Source organism: Mirounga leonina, unplaced genomic scaffold (genome assembly GCF_011800145.1).
Source record: "Mirounga leonina isolate KUSES-001 unplaced genomic scaffold, KU_Mleo_1.0 Mir_268, whole genome shotgun sequence".
NCBI lineage: Eukaryota > Metazoa > Chordata > Mammalia > Carnivora > Phocidae > Mirounga > Mirounga leonina.
This window is the reverse complement of record NW_023270649.1, coordinates 7998276-8020889: the sequence shown is the minus strand read 5'-3', so window position 1 is coordinate 8020889 and position 22614 is coordinate 7998276. Positions and strand designations below refer to the sequence as shown.

The 22614-nt window shown below is 46.5% G+C and overlaps 1 protein-coding gene across 2 annotated transcripts in view; it reads left to right on the top strand.

Moving 5' to 3' along the window:
* The window catches only part of ARHGAP6 (Rho GTPase activating protein 6), a 474790-nt gene that overhangs the window by 226596 nt on the left and 225580 nt on the right, over window positions 1-22614 (top strand). Inside the window, exon 1 of one of the 2 annotated variants that reach the window (XM_035029699.1) lies at window positions 4177-4428. The exons of the other annotated variant lie outside the window; for it this stretch is intronic. Coding sequence (XP_034885590.1) covers window positions 4384-4428 — 45 coding nt within the window. The 5' untranslated portion in view covers window positions 4177-4383. Of the gene's footprint in view, window positions 1-4176; window positions 4429-22614 lie in introns of those variants that run through there. 2 annotated transcript variants of the gene reach the window in all.

The following is a 22614-nucleotide window of genomic DNA, read 5'->3' as shown; positions in this document are numbered from 1 at the left end:
GTTTTAGTGCTCAGATGGGCCCTTAGCTCCTCCTAAACTCTGAAGTTGAATCTGCTTCCATGGGTTTGTGTAAAGTTTTCCTGAAAAAGTAATCACCCCTGGGCTGGCACTAAGTGTGGAAAATATCAACTCAGCTTATAGGTAGGCAGAGTAAATGCAAACAAGGATTTTAATTTCAGTGCTCTGGTGGCAAGGACAGCCTTTAGTCCTGAAAATGCTGTAACGTTCGAGGGGCAGGAAGATGAGGAAATTCCACTTTGAGGGTGACACATTTTTTCTTAAAAGTGATACTGGTAGAGGAACTCCTAGAGATTATTTTTGAGTCCTCTCTGGGGGAAATGATAAACATCAGAGAAATTTATTATTTTTTGAAAAAGTGACTAACCAAAAGAGAACATTAGCCATGCAGGCTCTTCACGTAACGAGCGAATGGGATGAACTTCAGCCTTCTCTGGGGGAGGTCTCACGTGCTCTGGGTCATCTCCTGCGGTCACCCAACAGACAAAACCTGAATTTCAAGACCACTTGCCATGTTAACATGTAGTTTAAATGACCTAGGACAATACCGGCAAATTGTATGCACTTAAAAATATTTACTGAATGAGTGACCGAGTGAATAAATGAACAATACGGGAAGGATACTTAGGAACAGAGATGTGCAAATAAGACTTCTTGATTAGAGTGGTGTTGAAAATATGCCTTGAAATATATTCAAATAGAAATAATGGGTGGAATTCAAATTGTTTAAGATTTAATAGAACTTTCAGAGTTCTACACAATCTTCTAGGTCCCTTCTTGAGTCTTGAATGAGCGGACTGAGAATTGGAAAGGTGTAGGGTTCACTCTGAGGTGAATTTAGTGTCTTGCAGCATGAATCGATCATTTCTTTTCTCAGATGCTTTCTCTTATCCCCCCGGACCTTTCAAACACAGAAAAACAGCTCTATTGCACTTAAGAATTTAACTCTGACTTAGCAATGACAATTTAGCAAGAAATATGCTAGCAGGCAGAAGTCATTCCTAGAATGTAAGCACACAGTTCAGGAATGATGGATTATTTTTGGCTTAGGATAATGCTGTTTCGTGACAACACATTTTTCAAAGGTAGCACACAAACAGAAAGTGAGGTGAGCCAATTTAACACGGAGGTGGCTTACTCAGAGGCAATGATCAAAGCACTGTGGTTAAGGTGTTTTTTTCTTTTTCTTTTTTTTTTTTTTAAAGATTTTATTTATTTATTCATGAGAGACAGGGAGAGAGAGAGAGAGAGAGGCAGAGGCAGAGGGAGAAGCAGGCTCCCTGCTGAGCAGGGAGCCCCATGCGGGACTCCATCCCAGGACCCTGGGATCATGACCTGAGCCGAAAGCAGACGCTTAACCATCTGAGCCACCCAGGCGCCCAAGGTGTTTTTTAAAAAACGTTACTTATTTATCTGAGAGAGAGAGAGAGTGCACACGCGCATGAGTTGGGGGGAGGGGCAGAGGGAGAGGGAGAAGCAGACCCCCCGCTGAACAGGGAGCCAGACTTGGACTCAGGGCAGGACTCGATCCCAGAACCCCGGGATCATGATCTGAGCCGAAGGCAGAAGCTTAACCGACTGAGCCACCCGGGCGCCCCACGGTTAAGGCTTTTAAATCCAGGGACCCACCTTGTATTGTTTATGCATGTTAATAATGAATCAGTTTCTGTAGGGAAAGGGATTTTTAGCTTTGGAGGTTTAATGCCAGCTATGACAGAGAACGAAATCCTAAAGCTGGAGAGTTCAGCTTTCTAAACAGACCACGGTGAAGCGAAGGTCCCTACGTTGGTCCTGGCTTCATTCTCTGAAAGATGCTGTACGGCGAAGCTTATGCTGCTCCTCTGCCTTAGCCTACGGGTCTTTGCTGACATAGCTCGAATGGCTGCTTTCAGCAGCAGAGCAGAGTGAAAGGGAAGAGGGGACTTGAGCGCGTCGTTTTTCCAGCTCTGCCTGGAGGTGTGAGGGAGCACAGAGGGCCTCCAAGGTGAGCGGGCGTGCTCTGGTCCCCCAGGCAGCAGAGGGGAAGGAGACCCACGCAGCGCAGGCTGCAGGGGGTCAACATCGACTTTCTCTCAAGACAGGCAGCACGCTGGTCGTAAGTTCCTGTTCAGGGCAAGGGACTGGTTTTAAATTTATTTTTATGTTATTGCAGTATAAAATACACATAGTGAAGGGTGTAAATTACAGAAATCTGAACTGTAGTGCTCAATGAATTTTTACATATGGGTGTCCTTGGGTAGCTGTTGAGCCGATCAAGATACAGAACATTTCCAGCACCCCAAAAGGTTCCCTTGTACCCCCTTCCCAGTCAATACCAACTCCCTACCTTGGTAGTAGATATTTATTTGTTTATATTTATTTCACTTGTTTATTTGTCCCTGTTCTGGCTTCTATCGCCATAGGTCGGTCACAATTGCCTATTTCAGTTCAACATTTGAATTTCAATTCCTGAACAAATAAGTAGAATCATACATTGTGTCCTATTTTGTGTATGATTTCTTTCTCTCAACTTTTGTGAGAATAATCCATGTCATTGTGTGCATCAGTATTCTGTTCCTTTCATTGCTGAGTAATATCCCATTGTATGGACAGAACACCGTTGGTTCATCGCGGAGCTGTTGATGGACATCTGGATTGTTTCCATTTCGGCGATTCTACCTAAAGATTATAAATATCCTTGTACATGAGGAAGCCATTAGCACCCATTTCTCTACGTATCTAGGAGTGGAAATCCTGGATCAGAGGGCAAGCGTGTAATCAGCTTTAGCAGATACAATCTTAGAGTTTTCCAGAAAGATGAATGGTCATGGGATTATCTAGAAGTAGATTCCTCAGGATACCTGGGCCCCTGGCTTCAGATTCCCAGTTTTTTACAATTTCCATATTTACAATTATGATGCCATTGTTTTCAAAATATTATTAGTTGGGTGGTTCATCCAACTAAATTCTAAGGGCTCAAACATGGGGGACACATCTTATTTCCCTTCTTCCCACCCTGTACACCTACACAGAGCAGGGGAAGGGCCACTGGCCACGTCCAGTACCGTGGGAACCCTGAAGAATGGAGACAAGCCACCCATAAACCCACCTTCCACTGGATAGCTACCCCTCTTGGGCTTGGATTGATGGATTTCACTGGGTCTGGAGTCTCCACTCTGGCCCCAGACCCTGCCTTTGTCTGGACTTAGCTCGTGGGAAACTGCACACAAATCACAGGATGCCAGGCGCGGGGAGGGACCTCTGGGGTATTTAAAAGTGCACGCTTCCACGAGGGATTGCAGAACAGAGGCCAGTTTTCAGTGGTGTTGTGAACCTCCGGTGTGTGCTAAAAATTACTTGGTTGATCTGGCAGCATTTGCAAAGAGTGTGTGTTTCTTCTGTTTCCAAATTCTTGCTGTGTCCTTTTCCGATGTGCACCTAAAAACTAAGGCACAGAAATCGGTGCTTCGAGCCCTGCCCCCAACCCCCAACTCAGATCCAGCCTGGCACCCACACCAGTCCTGCCGTTTTGGCAGATTCTCCAGGCCTCCCGCTTGCAGCGGGGTTCCCCAGACATGCCCAGGTCCTGCAAGCCTTCTGGGACTCAGTTTACCCAAAGGTGGCACGGTCAGGCCGGCAGCCAGCCCGGCCTTCCTCCCGTCTGCAGTCCCCCCAGGCTGCATTACTTGGCCCCTCTCAGGCCTGCCCTCTCCTAGGGTTCCCGCCATTGAGACTCTCCCAAAGGAGGGCTTTCCAAACACCGAAACTCCGCCCTCGCCCGAGCGGGTTCCGAATCGCCTTCCAGCGTCAGGCCCACACCCCTTTCAAAGTTAGCCAAAGTCGCTCTTTCTTGGAAACCCAAGCTCGCCCTCTCGCTGGTGTTGAGGGCTTTAGCAGCCCCAGCCGTGGCAGCCCGGGTCCCACGGGCCTGGCAGGGGTGGAGTGGCAGGAGGTAGGAGCGCCGGCCGCCCTGACACCTGTCGTGGGCGCGCTCGGTCGCTGCAGCCCCCAACAGCAGGCGGCGGCGGCCTTGACAGGAGCCGCCAAGAGCGGAAGGAATTAAGCGCCCGCCCATCCCATCTGACTCGGCCTCTCCCCTCCTCTCCTCCTCCTCCTCCCCCCCCCTCCTCCTCCTCCTCCTCCTCCACCACCACCACCACCACCTCCTTCTCCTTCCTCTACGCGGCTGCCGCCACCTCCTCCCGGTCCCTGTCAGCTTCTCGGCGGGACGCTGGTGCCTGCGGGCTTTGCAGCGCGCTCCAGGCGCAGGGAACGGGGCTTGCATCCGGGGGCTGGCCCGGGATGGCGGTGAAATAGGGGGACCTCGGAGAGGCGTCTCGACCCCAGGCTGTGCGCGGGGGCCCGTCACTTCTTCTCGGTGGCGACATGGGGGACCCGGTATACCGCGAGAAACCGCAGCTGCACTACGCGGTGAGTGTCCCGGCGCGCGCAGAGGCGACAGGGGGCGCCACTTGGCCGGCCTGGGAGGGGACAGCGAGGGGTTGATGGGATCCGCGTCTCCCCAGAGGTCCTCGGTCGGGGGTTGGGGGGGTGGAAGGTGTCGCGGGCGTCACTCCCCAGTGTCACCTGCTTAGAAACTTGGCTGCACCTTAGAATGGGAGCCCCCCCCCCCCGAAGCCCGTGTTCCTTTACCCCGGGCAGTGGACACTGCGTTCGGGGCCAGAGGCTGGACCCTGCTGCCGCCTCGATGGCCAGGGCGGAGAAATGGGGCTCCTGGGGCCCAGTTCGCCCATTCAGCCTTCGGTCAGATATGCTGCAGGGACGAGAATAGAACTGGACGGGAGGCAGGGCTGCTCCGTGGTCTGAGCGTGTGGCTGGCTAGTGGACTCTCCGGAGAAAATGCTGCAGGGCACTTTGGGGTGCAGCCGGTTTGCTTCTGGAAAAGAGGGTGTGCATTTCGCTCAGAGTTTGTAGCAGGACAGACTGTTGCACATTATCTGATGAACACGAGAGGACGCCAGGGGGTCTTCTCCCAGTGGCTTCTCTCCTCCCTATTGACTCAAATACTCCGCAGATATTTACTGGGGACCTACTGCGTGCCAGGCACTGCGTGCGCTTTGGCGCCGGGCCCCGCAGGACACAACAGACTAAAAGCTCACCGGCTTTTCCTCTTTTAAAGAAGGAGTCAAGATTTCAAGGTGAATGACGGACGGACCAAATCCAGATTCTAGCTTAAGTTTATTTTTGAGAGAGAGAGAGAGAAAAGGAAGATGTTTCTGAGGAACGAGGACTACTCCTGAAGGTTCTGCATGCCTCCTGCAGGAAGCCGGCGGGCAGCTGCGTTAGCTCACTGCACTCTTCGGGCATTTATTTTCCACTTGTAAGATGTGATGTTTTGAGATGGGCCATTGCAGTCGTCCGGCCATCTGCTACTTTACTGAGTTTTCCTTGACACGATGTTCACTGCTGAGATTATACATGCTACTTTAAAATCGGAGAGAAGCAGGCAAAAAGTTAAGAATCATCAGTATTTATGATCAGGTTGACAGTTATCCGTCTGGAATTCGTGTCCTCCAAAATGCACTCTCCACATTAAGAAAAATATTTTTAAAGAAAGGAGTGGAGGTGGACAGGAGTGGTAGGTACAGAGGTCCTGGTTCTTGTTGCCAGGGTGGGTCCTGGATCAGCTGGGGGGCCATTGGGCTAACCTGGAAGGTCTGCCCTTTCACGTTGATGGGTTGGGGGAGAAAAAGAGGGCCTGAATGAGAAAATCATCAGGGTCCCTACAGGGTGAACATTCTAGGAACCTTATGACGGCTTTCTCTAGTTTTGCCAGTTACTTGCCTGGAAATGACAAGTGAGACGCTAGTAAGTTACTAATGCTCGTTTTTGGAGACACTAGCCGTGCGGTGATTTTCCTTTTAAAGTGGTATTAAGGGTAACCCCTTTTTGGCAGAGGTTTCTTTGCACTGAAGGATCTGGAGTCTGTGCTCGTTATGCCCAGTCGACATCTTACCCACCACCTTTCCCAGATTTTGAACGGGGTGCTGATGCCCTTTGATTTGCCATCTGAGGTCTCTGTGCCATTTACGAGGTGGAGGAAAGGGGAGAACTGATTCCTTAATTTTAAAAAAATCGATTCATCCTACGAATGATTATTGCCTCAGTTATGCACATGCATCCCCAAACAATCTAAAAACTATTTTCGTTCAGCTGTCTCATTCTGCTAAAAGCATAAACTTAGAGTCAGGCTAATGCTGACATCTCCGCCTGTGCTCTGAAGATTCGCTGATGAACTAGCCTTTCATTCTAGCACAGATCACCACATGCGTGTTTTCTGATTTAGGACTATAAAAAAGAAGATTCCGGAGGGAATTTGTTGGCTTTCAGGTTGGAAGAAGTCCCCCGGGGTCCTCTGAAGTTTCTCATGCATACTTTAGGGTGATAAAGCAGCAGTATTCAGCAGCTCTGTATCAGTCCCAAGTCAAAAGAATGTTCTTTATGAAGTGTGACCCATTGCTTTTCATATTAACATAACCCTCTATGGCTTAACGTCTCTTCTAACACTGCTCTCGTCGTCTGCTTCCCCCATACTGGTTTAAGTAATTCCAAAAGCTTGTTTTGCCTTTAGCACGAATAGTCCCTTCCTTTGCGCCACATGGTTCTGCCCCACTGTGTATTGTCCTGGGGTCTTGGGGGCTTTTTTAGTCTGTGTCTTCCTGGAAAAGAAATACCCTTCATGTGTTCTCAGTACCTCTTGCATACCCTGAGATATAATCCAGGGGGCAAGTATTTAATGTTCTTCCTTTGGTGCTTTTTAATTTGTCCCAGGCGAGACTGCCCGTAAGAAATCAGTGGCTCACATTTTATTCATTCGTCAAACATTTGTTGAGGGCCTGTTGTGTGCCAGCTATTTGGTCAGTTTTCTAAAGGGACGATTGAATAGTGAAAATGTTAAGAATTGCCACGAACACTTCGCTCATCTTTTTATAATGGTCACCGGCAGAGAAACACAAACACTCACATAGACAAGAGCATCCTCCATTTGTATAACGTGACACTTTTCCAAAGTATAGCACCACCATCTTCTTGTTTTTATCATCAGAACAAAAATGTTCTGTAGCAGCTAATGTTCTCCTCCCAACCTTTCCTCCCACGGTTTTCCCACATTCGGTTTATGGTGACTCCATCCTTCCAGCTGTGTGTCGTCCTTGACGCCTTTTGGTGACTTGGTCAGATTTGCATTTTGGAACATCTGCTTGGAGCCCAGGATGGAGCTGAGGGTGAGCAGGAGCCAGAGTGCATCCCAGTAGTGGGGCCAGTGAGAGAGGAGAGTAGAATGACCTACCTAGGATGGCAGCTGGACCGGAGGTGGAGAGCAGTTAGGGGATCTGAGAGATACTTAGGACAGCGAACCAGCCGGTCTTCGTTTGGATGGGCTACAGAGATGCTGGAGTATGACAGTCGAGGATGATGCACGTGAATCAGTGAGTGCCTGGCAACACTTTTAGAGAAACGGCAGGTCAGAATAAGCCCCTCCTTATTACCGTTATACAAGCCGCGAAGCGTTTGGACACAGTGTGTCAAATCCAGCTAGTGGGTTAGACAGGTTTTCTATCTTGTGGCCGAGGAAACCCAAGCCTAGAGCAGTGGAGTTCGAGGTGGCACAGGTGTAGCTGGTGACTCTCTCCAAGTGCCCTGATTTCGCACAGCTCGTCTGACTCTTTTAGACAATCGAGATGGGTGAGCCGAGCTGTCCTTCCCCCTCCCTGTTCTGTCACCATAATAAACCAACAATCAAATATTGTCCCTTCAGTGACTTAATGTGACCATCCACACTGTTGCATCGCATGGCCAAATAGCCCTTTAATTGGACAGGTATAGACAAAACCCAAACTTTAAGGTATCTTTTGAGTTCAGTGCCATGTCTCTATGGCTTTCTCAGGGTTTCTTAACCTCAGCAACATGAACGTTTGGGGCAGGATAATTTTTTGTGGTGGGGCCGTCCCGCGCGGCACCCCTGGGCTCTACACCTTAGATGCCAGTAGCGCCCCTTCTCACCAGCTGTGACAACCAAAAATATCTCCAGACATTGCCAGGTGTCCCCTGGGGGGCAAAATTGCTCCCACTTGAGACCCACTGGGGTGTGTGATTTTCATGCATGCTTTTAGGAAGAGGTGACAATTACTGTGTAACAAGAAGAGCTGAAAAGAGGAAACATGGTAAATGTTGTGAGTATTATGTATACTATTCAGGGGACATACAGAACTTCAGAGACAGGCCGACACAGAGGCTCAGAGAGAGGCTCAAACCCTGGGGGCAGAGTAATGGGTCACCCGGTTTCCACGATCGCGGCCTTAACAGTCACCTCCTGCTCTTGGTGATCCCCAAAAGTTAGGTGGCTTGGCCTGGGTTAAAGATTACGTTAATCTACCTTCCCCAACAGTCCCCGTATGCTTTCTTCCATTAACCACAAACAAAATATTACAAACCTTGATTGTCTGCCAAGATCATGTAGCGTAGGTCTAATTTCATGCAATTAAGTATGGTGACTCCCTCAGTAGAATTACACAGTAGAATTACTGTGCTGAGCCTTGGTTTTAGAACAAGTTATCAGAGGCTCTTTCGAGCAGCTCACGAATACTATCATCCGAAGCAACTCCCTGGAGGCGCACACTTATTTTCATCCCCGTTCTATGAAAGGGAAGCAAGGAGGAAGTTTCACGATGCCTCTGGCTAAGATAAATCTATGTGTGGGGTGATGTGTGCTCTGTTCACTGAGGTGTGACAGAAAAGCAGGGGGATTAGACTCTGACTTGACACTGATCCCGGGGGAGTCCAGCTGTCAAGGTGTAGCCATTCCCGTCCCTCGGGCCCGTCTACTTCTGAGCTCCTCCGTTGCTGACCTCACTTCCTCTTCGGTGTGATTGCCCCACCGTCTGTGCTCTTGACCACAGCCCCAACGTTAAACGCTGACCATTCCCTGGCTGTATGTGACCCCTCCTTAAGGAAGCCACCGGAAGGGCTAGGCTGCCTACCCTGAGACGGAGCCTCTCTTTACCGCAAACGGTTAAGGTCTTAATACCCAAGTTGCCAGATTTGCTCTCTGTGAACATTTGATTTCCAAAGACTTTGAAGCCATTAAGGTCACTTAATAATTCAGTGGTGCTGATTATAGGACATTCTTTGGTAATCCTGAAGACACCCCGAACTGGGCGCTGTTGCAGGGCCGAGCTGATACGAATCAGTTATCATCCATCAGCGCTGCTGGTGTAGACGTCTTAGGAAATTGAGCAGGACTGGTACTGACCTGCTGTATGGCCCAGAATTCACCTTTGTAGCTCTCTGCTTGTCGTCTGTCTCCTCACAAAAGCTAATGTTTTGCTCGTTACAAGTAAATGGGAGATTACTGAATCTCCTTAATTCACAGCTCTACTAATTGTGGATGCCCTTTCCAGCCCCACCCCTACCCCACAACGTGCTGTCTTTTCAGTTGCTCTGAGAGCTTTTCCTTTATGTGGTCCCTTTGCTGTGGAACTCCCATCATCTTAGGAAGCTACATCCCCCACCCTTGAAGACCCTTCTTAAGCACCACTGTGAATGCATAAATAATCCCACTCCTCTTGCGTGTTGCATTACATATCTGCCAATTGTAGGAAAACAAATACTACTCTTTGCCTCGTCCTTTCTGCTAATGAACTCATATGATTTACTTCTCCCATTCCCCACCCTGTGATAACCCTGGACCAAGTGTGCTTGAGTCTCACCTTGGCTGTGATGTTATTGTCTCGTCCCATGCAGCCCTTGCTGGCTTTCCGATTTCTCACTTGCCCCTTGCCCGTGTCACCTTCAGCCTTTCCCGTCTCAGTAGGTGGCCAGCCGCTCGGTGAGCTGCGCAGGCCAGAGCGCCTCGGGGGCAGCCCTGCCAGGTCTGTGTCGCAGTGCTCTCCAAATCCATCCTCTTCTTTGCATCCCTGCTGCTGTCACCTAAATCCAAGCACCCAGCTGTCCACACTAAGACAACATGGTAACCCTATATCCCAATCGTAGGACCAGCGAGATCTTTTAAAAAGATAATGCAATTGTGACATTTCGGCGCTTAAAGCTCTCCAGTTGGCTTCCATTACACTTAGACCGATCTCTTCGTCCATGACCATGGCCTTCCAAGTCCTCCCACATGGCCCCACCCTGCTCCCTAACACCCTCCCTCACCTTATCACTGCCCAGCCACCTGAGTGTCCCTTCCGTTCCTCGAATGCAACCAGCTCTTTCCCACCCGAGGCTTTTGTACTCGCTGTCCGTTCTGCCTGAGATGTTCTTTGTGCGGCAGGCTTTTATCGTGCCCTCCAAACTGCGAGAGAAAACGTCACCTTCCCTGAGTGCTCTTTGCGAAGTGCTTCTGACCTCACTCGGTCACCCGTGATTAGATCACGCGGGCCACTGTCTTCGTGTTTGCCTCACTCCTTGGTCTTCTGTCACACATTCACCGTTTGTGTCTGTTGCTCCCTACCAATGTGGAAGTGCGTTCAGGTCAATGACCCAGTCACTCTTTTCCCACGGTAGCCCCACTGCCTCGAGGGCGCCCGGCCCAGGGTAGGCACCCAACAAATAGCCAGGAGTAGAGGCCCTTTGTAATCCTGGGCCTTAGTTTTTAAACATTTCCTGTCTGCTCTCCTGTGTCAGCCTTTAGCTGACTTCTTGATTTATTAGTGTCGAACAGCCTTGTCTAAATTTGCCACTTCTATTCTGATGGAGCTGGGGTACCAGTTTATTAAATCTATTAGTCCCGGGTCTAAAATTAGGAATCATAATCTCCGAAGTAGGATGGGAGCGATTCTCAGAAAGCCTGCACGCATGGACATGGGACCCGTGACTGTGTGTGAGTGAGGAGCTAAGGTCCGCTTCCATTCTGCAACCGCTCATCGAGGATGTGATACGGACAGGCCTGCTCCGGGGAAAATGCAGAGGCCCTGAACGAAGAGCAAAAGGAAGGAGGAGGGAGACAGCTCCCCCATAGCTTTTTGCTCTCAGTCCCATCCAGGTTGGAGGTCTCCCGGGCAGCCCAGCCTGGCAGGTATGTCAGTGGTCTGTCTAACTTGCCATCGACAAGGACTGCAGGGCCCTTTCTTAAGTCCTGGCCATGTGACGGAATGGAAATTACATGGCCTGTTTTAGATTGTAAGCTCCGAAATGATGGGAGTAAATAGATTTCAAGGTCTTAGGTGCTTGTAAAATTTTGGACTAAGATCCACCAGGGTTTACAAATGAATGCAATTAATTTCATATCCTTTAACATAGCTTCTCAGATTTTCTGATTCTAACGTTATTTTCAAAAGACCCACCTTTCTGATTTGTGTTATTCTTAACTACATTCTGAATACTTACAAACGTGAAAGATAGATCAAACAAAACAACAAGGTCTCCCAGCAATCATTCTAGGGTACAGCTTTCTCCAACCTCATGGTGACGACTTGGAGGCAAATATGGGATACGTCTCAATTTGGATGAGTTCTACACAAAGTATAAGACTAATTTGTTCATTCAAATATGATCATCGTTACTAAAGGCTCTTTCCCTGAGAGATGTCATGACCGTTTGAAATGAAAACTGGTCAGGATTTTCTCCCCTTCTCTCTGGTTATTTGACACATTCTTCGAACTCTTCTAACTTAAAAATTTTTCAGAGTACAATTTGAGTGTTTGGAGTGTCAGCTAAATTAGATCTCTGAAATGAAGTTTTCAGAAGAATTTGGAGTTGTGGCTTTGGGGAAGAGTTGCCATGGAAACAGCAGAAGACGTTCGGATGAATAAACTTTAAAAATATTTTTGAATGACCCCTTTCTGCAGCTGACTGAAATATCTGGTAAAGAAACGTGTAAGTCAGTCCAAGTAAAATAAAGAGGCTAAAAGCCTCCCTCCAGCATGTGGAGCCCCTCGGCTCCGCAGCCGCGGAGCTCCCCTGCGCCAGGTGGGTGCCACTCCACATGGGCAGAGCTCCCCGGCATTGCTCTGGATTCCTCACTTGGCAGTGCCAGCACTGTTTGCATTAGATCCACAGGATGATAAGAGTTTAGCAAGAGAATGGAATCTCGAGTTTGCTGGAAGACTTTGAAAATGGTAACACATAGTATTATTTTTGTAAGTATTTATGCACATGACCTTCATAGTCCCATTATGATGTCACTTTGATGGTCTAAGCAAAATGTAAAGCATTGATCTCAAAAGATGAGGCATTCCCCCACCTTAGCTTCAGGAACGAACTATCCCTGATGTGTCAGTAAGTTTAAGGGAACCCCAAAGGGGGTGGTGCAGCACGAAGCCTTAGCAACACGGGAAGCTGTTACCGTGTGGGCACGGGGAAGGGCCGGGGTTACCAGAACCCAGTGACTTCCAACCTCAGCCAAAGGGACCCCGGAAATGTACCCAGAGAGGATTGCAGCAAGGGCAGAATATGGAGAAGCAGGGATGGGGTGGGACGAGGAGTACCCTGACCTGTTGGTCTTCCTGCTCTCTCATCTCCCCTTTCTAGTACCAAGCCCAGCCCATCCACTGAGAGGCAGTCCATGGGGATCAGCCTCACAGGAGACAGGCCAGCAGAGAGACGGGTGGAAGTTTTTGTTTTGTTTTGTTTTGGCAGAAGCAGGAGGGGAGAGTTTGCAAACATAAAACTTATCCTATGCATGTTCAGTTTTCTTTGGGGTTTACTTACATTGTGAAAGACCCTAGATTCCTAAGTATATGGAAGATTTTCAGATTGCTTAGAATGTCTCTTTTCTCTCCCCTGTGGGTTGTTTCAATGACCACATTTAAACGAGTAATGTGTTATGCCAGCTGCATCCATATGTGATGTGCATGTCTTTAAAAATATTCATATTACAAGCCTATTAAAGTACTCTCTCTTCACTTATTATACCATGATATATTTTACATATGTATTGTAGTGAATTTCATATTGAGAAGCTCTGTACTTGATTCAAAAATACTTTGGTCTAAATTTCTTAATATAAATTTAAACTATAATCAGTTTTTCCCCTATATGCCCATTGGAATAGTCTAACGTAATTTATTTCCCAAACAATGAAAAAGGAAGAATTGGTGTGGCTCTTTTAATGGTCGATGGGTACAGAGTTTGAATCCTTAATGTTATACATCAAAATGGGTTGATCCGTGCTTTCATGAAAAGTTATTCTCGTTTCTCTCTGGTGGGTGAGGAATGGTTGCAAGTGAGGACTACGGTTTAACCACCCTGTTAACTCCAGTTAACTTAGCAGAGAGAAAACTACCATTTCAACCCTGACTGCAGAAAATGCGTCTCATTCCTAAGTTAGTTCCCTGCTGAGGCCCCTGTGTATCCACTTTCATAACATCCACCTTGCTTGTAATTGCTTCTTTAAACACCATATTCGTGACAGAACTGAAAAATCCCAAGGGGCAGAGGCTAGGACCAGGGGCGTATCTGGACTCCACATCCTTGGCCACAGGTAGCATGGACCTGACACTTGGTATGTGCTTGAATGCCGGCAAAATTAATTAATGACTTAGAGCTCTTAGAAATAATTAGGCAGACTTAACGTAATAATACCAGCCAGTATTTATTGAATGCTTCCCACGAGCCCTTGACATTCTACATTATTTAATCCTTAAGAGAACCCTGTAAGGTAGGTCCTAATATCATCTCTGTTTAAATGATGAGCAAACTGAGGGACCGAGTTTAGACGTCTCAAGGTCACACGGCTAGTAAGTTAAGTAGTGGGACTAGGACTCAAATCCTTGTCTCTTTGACTGTCGAGTCTCAGTGCGTGAACCACTGCCCAGTGGCTGATGGCTAAAATGCAATGGGCTTGAGACCATAGCTTTAAGATGATACTTTTTTTTTTTTTTAAGATTTTATTTATTTGACAGAGAGAGACACAGCGAGAGAGGGAACACAAGCAGGGGGAGTGGGAGAGGGAGAAGCAGGCTTCCCGCGGAGCAGGGAGCCCGATGCGGGGCTCGATCCCAGGACCCTGGGATCATGACCTGAGCCGAAGGCAGACGCTTAACCGACTGAGCCACCTAGGCGCCCCAAGATGATACTTTTAAAACTCTCATTTTGTAATAACTGTAGACTCAAAGGAAGTTGCAAAAATGCTACCGAGATATCCCAGCACCCTTTACCCAGCTTCTGTGAATGATAGCTTCCTACATCCCACGGGTACAATATCACACCCAGGACTTTGACATCGGTGCATTTCTATTAACTTGTCTACAGACCTTGTTCACATCTCATCAGTTTTTGACGTGCATTCCTTTGGGTACATGTGAGTGAGTGAGAGAGAGAGAGAATAGTGCCATGCAATTGTTTTCCGTGTATAGATGGGCATATCTGCCATTCAAGATACAGAACTGTTCCACCACCACAAAAGAACTCCTTCATGCTACCCCTTTGTGGTGACACCCATACTGCATCTTACCCCCATCTCTAATCCAGGCAGCCCCTCACCTGTTCTCCATAAAATGACACCTCTTAAATGACCCCATCTGTCCTTCCAGCACAATCGCAACATTCCTTTTCTTCTTTTTTTTTTTTAGGGGGGCGGAGGGGGAGGGCAGAGGAAGAGGGAGAGAGAGAATCCCAAGCAGGCTCCATGCCCAGCGAGGAGCCCGACGCGGGGCTCGATCTCAGGACCCTGAGATCATGACCTGAGCCGAAACCAAGAGTTGGACGAGCAACCGACTGAGCCACCCAGGCGTCCCACAGTGGCAACGTGCCTGTCTTCACTCATCATTTATGCCCAAACCATCCAGAAACATAACAGGAGAAAGTAAAATGAATTGAGAATGAGATCAGAGAGGATTTTTGTATTCTTGTTAGTAATATATACAACCGCAAATGAAGAACATCCTGTTTGGTATTTTTACCTGAGCACGGTGGTAATTTTGTCATTGCAACTCTTGTGTTTTCTCTCGCAAAGCGCTTTTGATCGAAACACCACAGGCTTTTTTAGCTCCTGCACAGAGGCCCCGTGCTCCCTCTCTGCATGGCTGTTCTGATGGAACATCCATTTCAGGAATGACAGCCGCATGGGTGAACTTGCGGCAGCCTGGAAAAGGTACATGAGAGCTGGCACTCTGCCCTCCATGAGTCTTTCTGAGCAAGGAGAAACACACACCCCGCATGCACTTGCTATAGCCATGACCCACTTGTGCTCTGCGCAGCACAAGGGTTATGTAAACCCTGGCCTTCATGATACACATGCATTTTTACTCATTCATTTCAGAGGGAGTGGTGGTTCATAGACCTCTCTTGGGGAAAAGTTTGAACCTTATCAAGATTAACCGTTTCAAAAAAAAAAAAAACAACAACCCTTAATAGCTGTTTTTATTCAGGATGGCTGCAGAGTGAAACCTTATCATCGGGACACAGTTATAAAGACTTCCTGCATTTATTTGGTTCCCAGTATTTAAAAAAAAAAAGGTGTAAAAAGTGCTGATGCTCTGTGATTCTGCAAACATAGGCTCACTCTTATTGGATGCTTCAGTGACTGCAGAGTTTTACTATGTGATTTGCCTTGATCTTTATTGGAAAAGGAGACTATTTTTTTAAAATCTAGACATTCTTAGACCAACCTGTGGCTTTTAATTAGATAGGCAGGTAATGCCATCATTACCATGGTGGTTCCTCATATCACCATTGTAGGGAGTCTAAGGAGAACCTGGATGTGAAGAAGTGTAGGGCCTTCCATGGGATTTCTGCACCAGGGTACACTTTTTTATTTTGTATATCTTTAAAAAGAAATGAAATCTAGAACCCCTGGCATGCAGATGCATACAGACACCCAAAATGGTGCTTGACTGTGTAGTTCTGTTGACTAAAATGTAGAATCGTCTCTTCCGATTGGTTAGCTATTGCCACACTATTGCTGTATGACAAGATACTTCGACATTCAATGCCTTAAAACAGCCATCACTTATTCTCCTGGATCTGTGGGTCAGCTGGGGTCGGCTTACTTGGGCAGAGCTCAGCTGTTTGACCCATGGTCAGTCTGCCAGTCCTGCAGGGCTTGGCTCCTCAATTAGTTCTGTTCCATGTGTGTTTGTTCTAGGGCACGGGTTGGTAGGGCAGCACCCACCTGGGGAGGTGCGGAGGCACAGTACGACCAGCGGAACGGACTAAGGATTCTTAATGCCATAGGTGGGACTCCGGCACACGCTCATCTCTACCTACCCGCCATTGGCCTAGGCGAGTCACGTGTCCAAACCTAATGTCAGAAGATAGGGAAAGAACTCTGCCTCCATGATGGAGCCGTGGCAAGTTTGTGAGTGCAGTGAGGGGTGAGAAGTGGGGGCAAATCATTTACCTTCCCACGATATGTAATCAGATTCTTCTGAACATGCTGGTGTTTTGAAGAAGGTGCAAATCTATCTCATTTTTTCCCATTTGGTCAATGAGCTCTTTCTGCCAAGGGTAGGTCTGTATCTTTCCTTATGACCTAAGTAGACAACAAAGGCAAGGTGATGGGGCCATCCCACTGGCACCAGTCCCCACAAATCCACATTGATTGGATATAGACTGAACAGATTGCAAGGGAATATTTAGAAATAGGATGAATAATATTAACCTTTAAACAGAGTATTATTATAGTCTTCCCCTGTTTCCTTGTGTGTAGCAGCTCTGGTTCCTCCATCTGTCAGAAGGAAAACATTCCGAATCACCTCCTGGGAGATTTTTTAATCTGCTTTGATTTACTGGTGTCACTTTAAAAAGATTTATAAGTTCAGCTCCTGTTTTAAAACCTAGAAGAATTATAGATGAGGTCATTTATAATTGGAAGAAAAATACATTTAATCCTTCAGCTCAAACAAATTGGAGCCAACCTTTGGAAATTAGATGGTTAATTTGATCAATTTTGACATGTAAATGGATAAGCTAAATTAGAAGTAATGCATACACACAAAATCTCCTCTCTGAGGTTTAAAACCTTTGCCCTGTCTTCTTCCATTATATCAATTGATTGAACAGTTGCCAAATCCTGGTGGTTTTTTTTTTTTCCTCCCCCAGTTTGCTCTGTAGTTGATTTTACCTAGCAGAGCACCTGCTATATTTCAGTCACTCAGTTGTCTAAATCAGGGGTCAGCAAAGCATGGCCCATGGACCAAATCCAGACTGCTGCCTGCTTTTTTACAGCCCACAAAACTCAGAAAAATCATTATGTTTTTAAACAGTGGGGGAAAAAAAAAATCAAAAGAAGACGATTTTATGACATGTGAAAATTATATGCAATACAAATTTTAGCATCCATAAATCCAGTTTTATTGAAAACAGCCACACCCATCATTTATGTATTGGTTATGGCTGCTTTCATGCTAACACCAGAGTTGAGTGGTTGCAATAGAGTGGATGGCAGGAAAGCCTACACTGTGTGTTATCTGGCCATTTACTGACAAAGTTTGTGGATCTCTGGTCTAAAACTGTGCCTCATGTTACCACAGATACCATAGACAGGTCTACTATTAATATAAGAACAAAGGCAAAAGGAAGGGGACACACATCCTTTTTGTGGAAGAGAATTCCGGGAACATTCAGATGAAGGCAAAATAAGATGGAACATTCATTTATCTGCCGGTATGTGTCCAGCGCTCAAGGAAAATTTCAAAAAAGGATAATACCTAGTTTCTACTCTCAGGCTTCCTCTTGAATAAAAAGCACGATGCATCCACATACAGCTCATAGTGTCTGAAACCTATCTGCCTTTTCTAATTCCAAGTCACCAGAAAACCCTTTGGAATTTTTAAGTTGAACGTAATATTTTTTTTAATGGCTTATCTTGTAAATATTCTAGGCAGAATCATTTTCATGAGCATTACTGTTCTTACCAGTTCAAAGTTGAGGATTGAACTCTGAAACATGTCATTTACTCATTGGTTTAAAATGCTGGCCCCTCTTGTTTTGCATTGGAGATTTTTACATTAGTGTATCCAGAACTCCCTCAGAGGAAAGAATGTAAAGGGCGTCCGAGGGCTGACCCTTAAAACACCACTGCCCCGTTCATTAAACTCTGCAGTGCTCGCTGAGCACTTAGCCACAAGAGTGTGTGGGGAGAGAGCTCTCCGTCCTGCCATTGCAGCCTGTGTTTGGCCAAGGGATGTGACCCCCTCTTATGCTTTGTGATGTTTCTCTTGGCTCACTCTTCCACATTCTTGTGACCCTTTGAATGGAGATGTCTTTACAGCGTTAGCCCCTACAACATGGCCTCCCGCTATCATTTCCTGCAGGTCTTGTCTTAGATCTCAGCAGCTTCCTGAGTAAATGTCACCTTGGTGTCTCCTAAGAGGAGCTTGGGAGGCTCACCAAACCTGGTTCCCACCAGATACAAAGCATAACGTCTGTGAGTCATCTTGTCATTGGACTCCACAGGAGGATGGGCCTGGAATTCTCGTCAGTTCCAAAGTGGGGGGCAAGGTGGGGCACCGAATAGGGAACCAGGAAAATGCCCCACAAGGTGGGGATCAAATGACCCCAGGGGAGGAAATTCCAGTTGAAAATAGAAAGCAGGTCAGCACCCTCGTGAGAGCCAGTGTACTAGACTCTGAAACCGGCCCCCTGTGGCCTGTGGAGGCTGCTCTCAGAAGGCCGTGGATTGGCCTGAAGAAGGGTGTTGTGTTTCACGGCAGTGACTGCGTGGTACAAACCCAAACGAAACATGACTTATCTACTTGCACAGTTGTGCTGGGCTGGAGAATTATGTGGAAATGACTCAATTTCATGTATTTGTCATGTTGACCAGTGGTCAATTCATCAATAGAGAAGGGCAATTTGGGAACAATATTTTCTCGAGGACTATAGCGTATGTATTACATGGCGGGGGGGGGGGTCAACTTCTAACTCCCCATGATAAGAATTTTGTTATTTTGTTAATTAAATTAAAAGATCTCAATAAGCGTTCCTGAAAACCACAGATCTATGATCGACTGCGAACTGCTCATATTACCGGGTTGCTAAGAAAGCTGGTGGCTCTTTGACTAGTCAAAACTTTTCAGGGGGCGCCTGGGTGGCTCAGTCATTGGGCGTCTGCCTTCGGCTCGGGTCATGATCCCAGGGTCCTGGGATCGAGCCCCGCATCGGGCTCCCTGCTCTGCGGGAAGCCCGCTTCTCCCTCTCCCACTCCCCCTGCTTGTGTTCCCTCTCTCACTGTGTCTCTCTCTGTCAAATAAATAATAAAATATTTAAAAAAAAACCAAAAACTTTTCAGAATATCTTTAAAGAGAGTTTAACGTCTCGAAACTTTACCGAAGCCCTGAGAAAGCTGTGGAGCTGGGAGTCATTTGGGAAAGTTTTGTTTGCTTGATTCAGCCTGTGATCCAAATTTGGAGGAGATGAAACCTCTTTAGGGTTTCTTCTGCAAATAAAATAAAGAATGTGTGCCATAAACGTTTTTAACCAGTTTGACTTGGTGCTTTTTTTGTGGGAGACGGATGCTGGAAGGGGGTAAAATGGACCCTTTTGACTTTAATGAGGAAATCTTGCATGATGGAAAAGTGCTGTCTGTTGGTCGGTTGTCACAGGCTTTTTATTTTCCAGTGGAGAAAACATGTTTGTAGGACTGGTTTTCAGGGGTTTCTTTGCAACCTTTAATTTATTTGTTACTTAAAAATTGTAAATACTACAGACACCAAATTCTTTGTCTAGAAGTAGGATTTTGTTAAAGGAGAGATATTTTTATCTATATTTTGTGTATGTGTATGAAAATATAATGATTCCACAAACCTGTAGCAACAGAGGGTAGGTGAGTGGTTGTCTGGGGCTTTGGGGTAGGAGAGGGGAGTGAACGCTAATGGGTACCAGGGACGTTATTAGGGTGATGGAAATGTTCTGATATTGGATTGCGATGATGTTGCACAGCTCGGGAAATTTACAGGTAAATTTTAGGGTATGTAAATTGCATCTCAATAAAGTTGTTTTTAAAGAGGATGCGCTGATTAGAGAATCAAAAAGTGTTTGCTTATTTGCAAATGAATAGAAAGCAATGTTATACAACCAAACTTGAAGTACATTAGTAGCATTACAGCCTTTCTTTTTCACTTCTAGGCCACCCTCTTAGGAAGACCAAATGTAATAAATGAGAAAAAGCACCAATTTTTACTACTTATTCAAGATTCCCAGTAATCTGACCAAGCATACATTTGTGGGTAATACAGGAACATCGCACTGAAATAATCACCAGACTTCTAAGAAATCGGACTTTCTCAAATCAAAAGCCAAAAAGGATCTGAGCAACCATCAGAATTGTCTACATAATTTGGTGAAAATATTTTAAGACTGGGTTTTAGTTATGGTTGCACAATTTGGTCATTGGCTGAAAATCATGGATTCGTACATTTAAAATGGGTGACTTTGATGATATATAAATTATACTGTGATAAAGTTAACTTCAGCATTGTCAATATGTACATAGAATACCTTCCGGTAACACAGGCCCAAAGCCTGCATTCCACATAATGAAGTCACTGCCTCTGGGCAGTCTTGTCTTCCTCATCTTCCAGTCTTGTCTTCCTCATCTTATTTGCGGCATTTTGGCCGTGACTGTGGGACCCTGAAGTTTGCTTGGGGCTGTTGAAATTATTCCCTTTGCTCAAAGAGATTCTACAGGAAACAACTTCTCACTTATCTTTTTCCTTTATTTTCTTGCGCAGTGGAAATACCCCATTCTAATATTAGCTTCTTTTCTCTCCTCCTTTTTTTTTAAATTTTTTTTCTAATTTCTCTTTATCATTCCCTTGCTCTTGTGGTCAAGGTCATTCGGACCCTGTGGTTCCATTCGTATGGGCTTTCATTTTCATAACAGTTGGTAAGACTGTCCTGTGATAGCTGGAGATGTGTGCATTAACCCGTGGGATGCACATGCTAAATGGTCTAGCATGGACACATGAGGTTCAGTAGGGACACCTTCCTCTCTAAACCCAAGGGATAGCTTTGTCGCCTTCACACTTCTATATAATTCACGCATTTAAATACAGTTCATACACTGAAAGTGTACAATTCGGAGGGTTTTAGTAGATCAACAGGATTGTGCAACTGTTAGCGATAGCTAATTTTGGAATATTGTGTCCCCCCTGAAGGAAAGCCTACATGCACTGGCATCAGATTCCATTCACTTCTGCCACCCTCCAGCCCCTGATTGCCACCCGTCTGCTTTCTGTCTCCATGGATTTGCTTATCCTGGACATTTCATATAAATGGAATCGTACGCTATGGGGTCCTTTGTGACCATCTCCTTTCACTTAATGTGTTCAAGGTTCACTCATGTTGTAGGATGTATCAACACTTCGTTGCTTTTTATTGCCATATGATGTTGCGTGGTATGGAAACACATTTCGTTTATCCGTTCGTGAGTTGATGGACATTTGGATTGTTTCCACTTTTTTTGCTGTTATGAATAATGCTGCTATGGACATTCCTGTAGAAGTTTCGTATGGCTGTGTATTTTCGTTTCTCTTGGGCATATGCCTAGGAGTGGAATTTATGGGTCACCACAGTAACTCTAAGTTTACCCATTGGAGGAACATCCAGGCTGCTCTCAAAGTGACCGTGCCATTTCCCAGCCCCGCCAGCAGCATAGGAAGGTTCCGATTTCCCCACATCCTCATCAACCCTGTTATTGCCTGTCTTTTTGATCATAGTGATCCTCGTCGGTGTGGAGTGCTCTCAGTTTTGTTATATTCTTCAGTTTTAAGCAAAGGCATGATAAAAGGTGATTCTTTGCTTTGCAACACTCTTTTCTGTAGCACTCTAAAACTGCCTATATATTTAAAACGGTGTCCTTTAAAAGAAATAGCTCACTGCAGTCTGCACATTCCAGCAGAATCCATTACAGAAAGCAAAGTGCACACAAAGGGCCCCCTCCTCCTCTCCTTGCCTGGGCCTCTGTGTCTCCTTGAGTGTGGAGGCCACGTGCTACCTTTGCGGTGCTCCTGGGAGGGCATGGCCGGGGTCCTCCAGCTCAACAGCTCTCCAGCCCCGGCACTCGGCAGGCAGCAAGACTCTGAGAAGGCCAGAGGGTGTGTGTTCACAGGTCCCTGCCTGTGCTCCTGAGTGAACACTTGACATAGATATCCAGCGAACCATGGGGTGCAATCCAGAGACCTCCCTCCCCCTCCTCTGAAGGCTGTGGAACCAGACCAACCTGACTGTGGCACTTGGTGTACCTGTCACACCTGGAGAAGTGCTGTTTAGGTCAAGACATCCAGGCTGAAGAGGCATTAGGTGGCAAAGAGAAGGAGAAAACACTCCACTCCTCCTGGGGAACAAGGAGGCAGAGCAGGTTCAAGGAAGTGATTGAAGGAAGTCCAAAGTGAGTAGAGGGAGAATGGCATAAGAGGCATTTGGAGAAATGAGTGGCGGGGGAGGGCAGGAAAAATTGCAGGGTCTTGTAGGCCACAGAGTAAGGATATTGGGTTATAACCTAGGAGCAAGAGAAAGCCATTGAAACATTTTAAGCATTGTGAGGGTTGGCGGTTGTGTGTGTGTGTGTGTGTGTGTGTGTTATGATCAATTTCCTCTTCCATGAAAAGGACATGATGAAATTGTGTTACAGCCTTTTGAACACTGAGGATAGGAGGTCCTTTCTCACCAGGACACCCGTAGGATCGCCAGTCCCCGGTTTTGGTCAACCCTGGT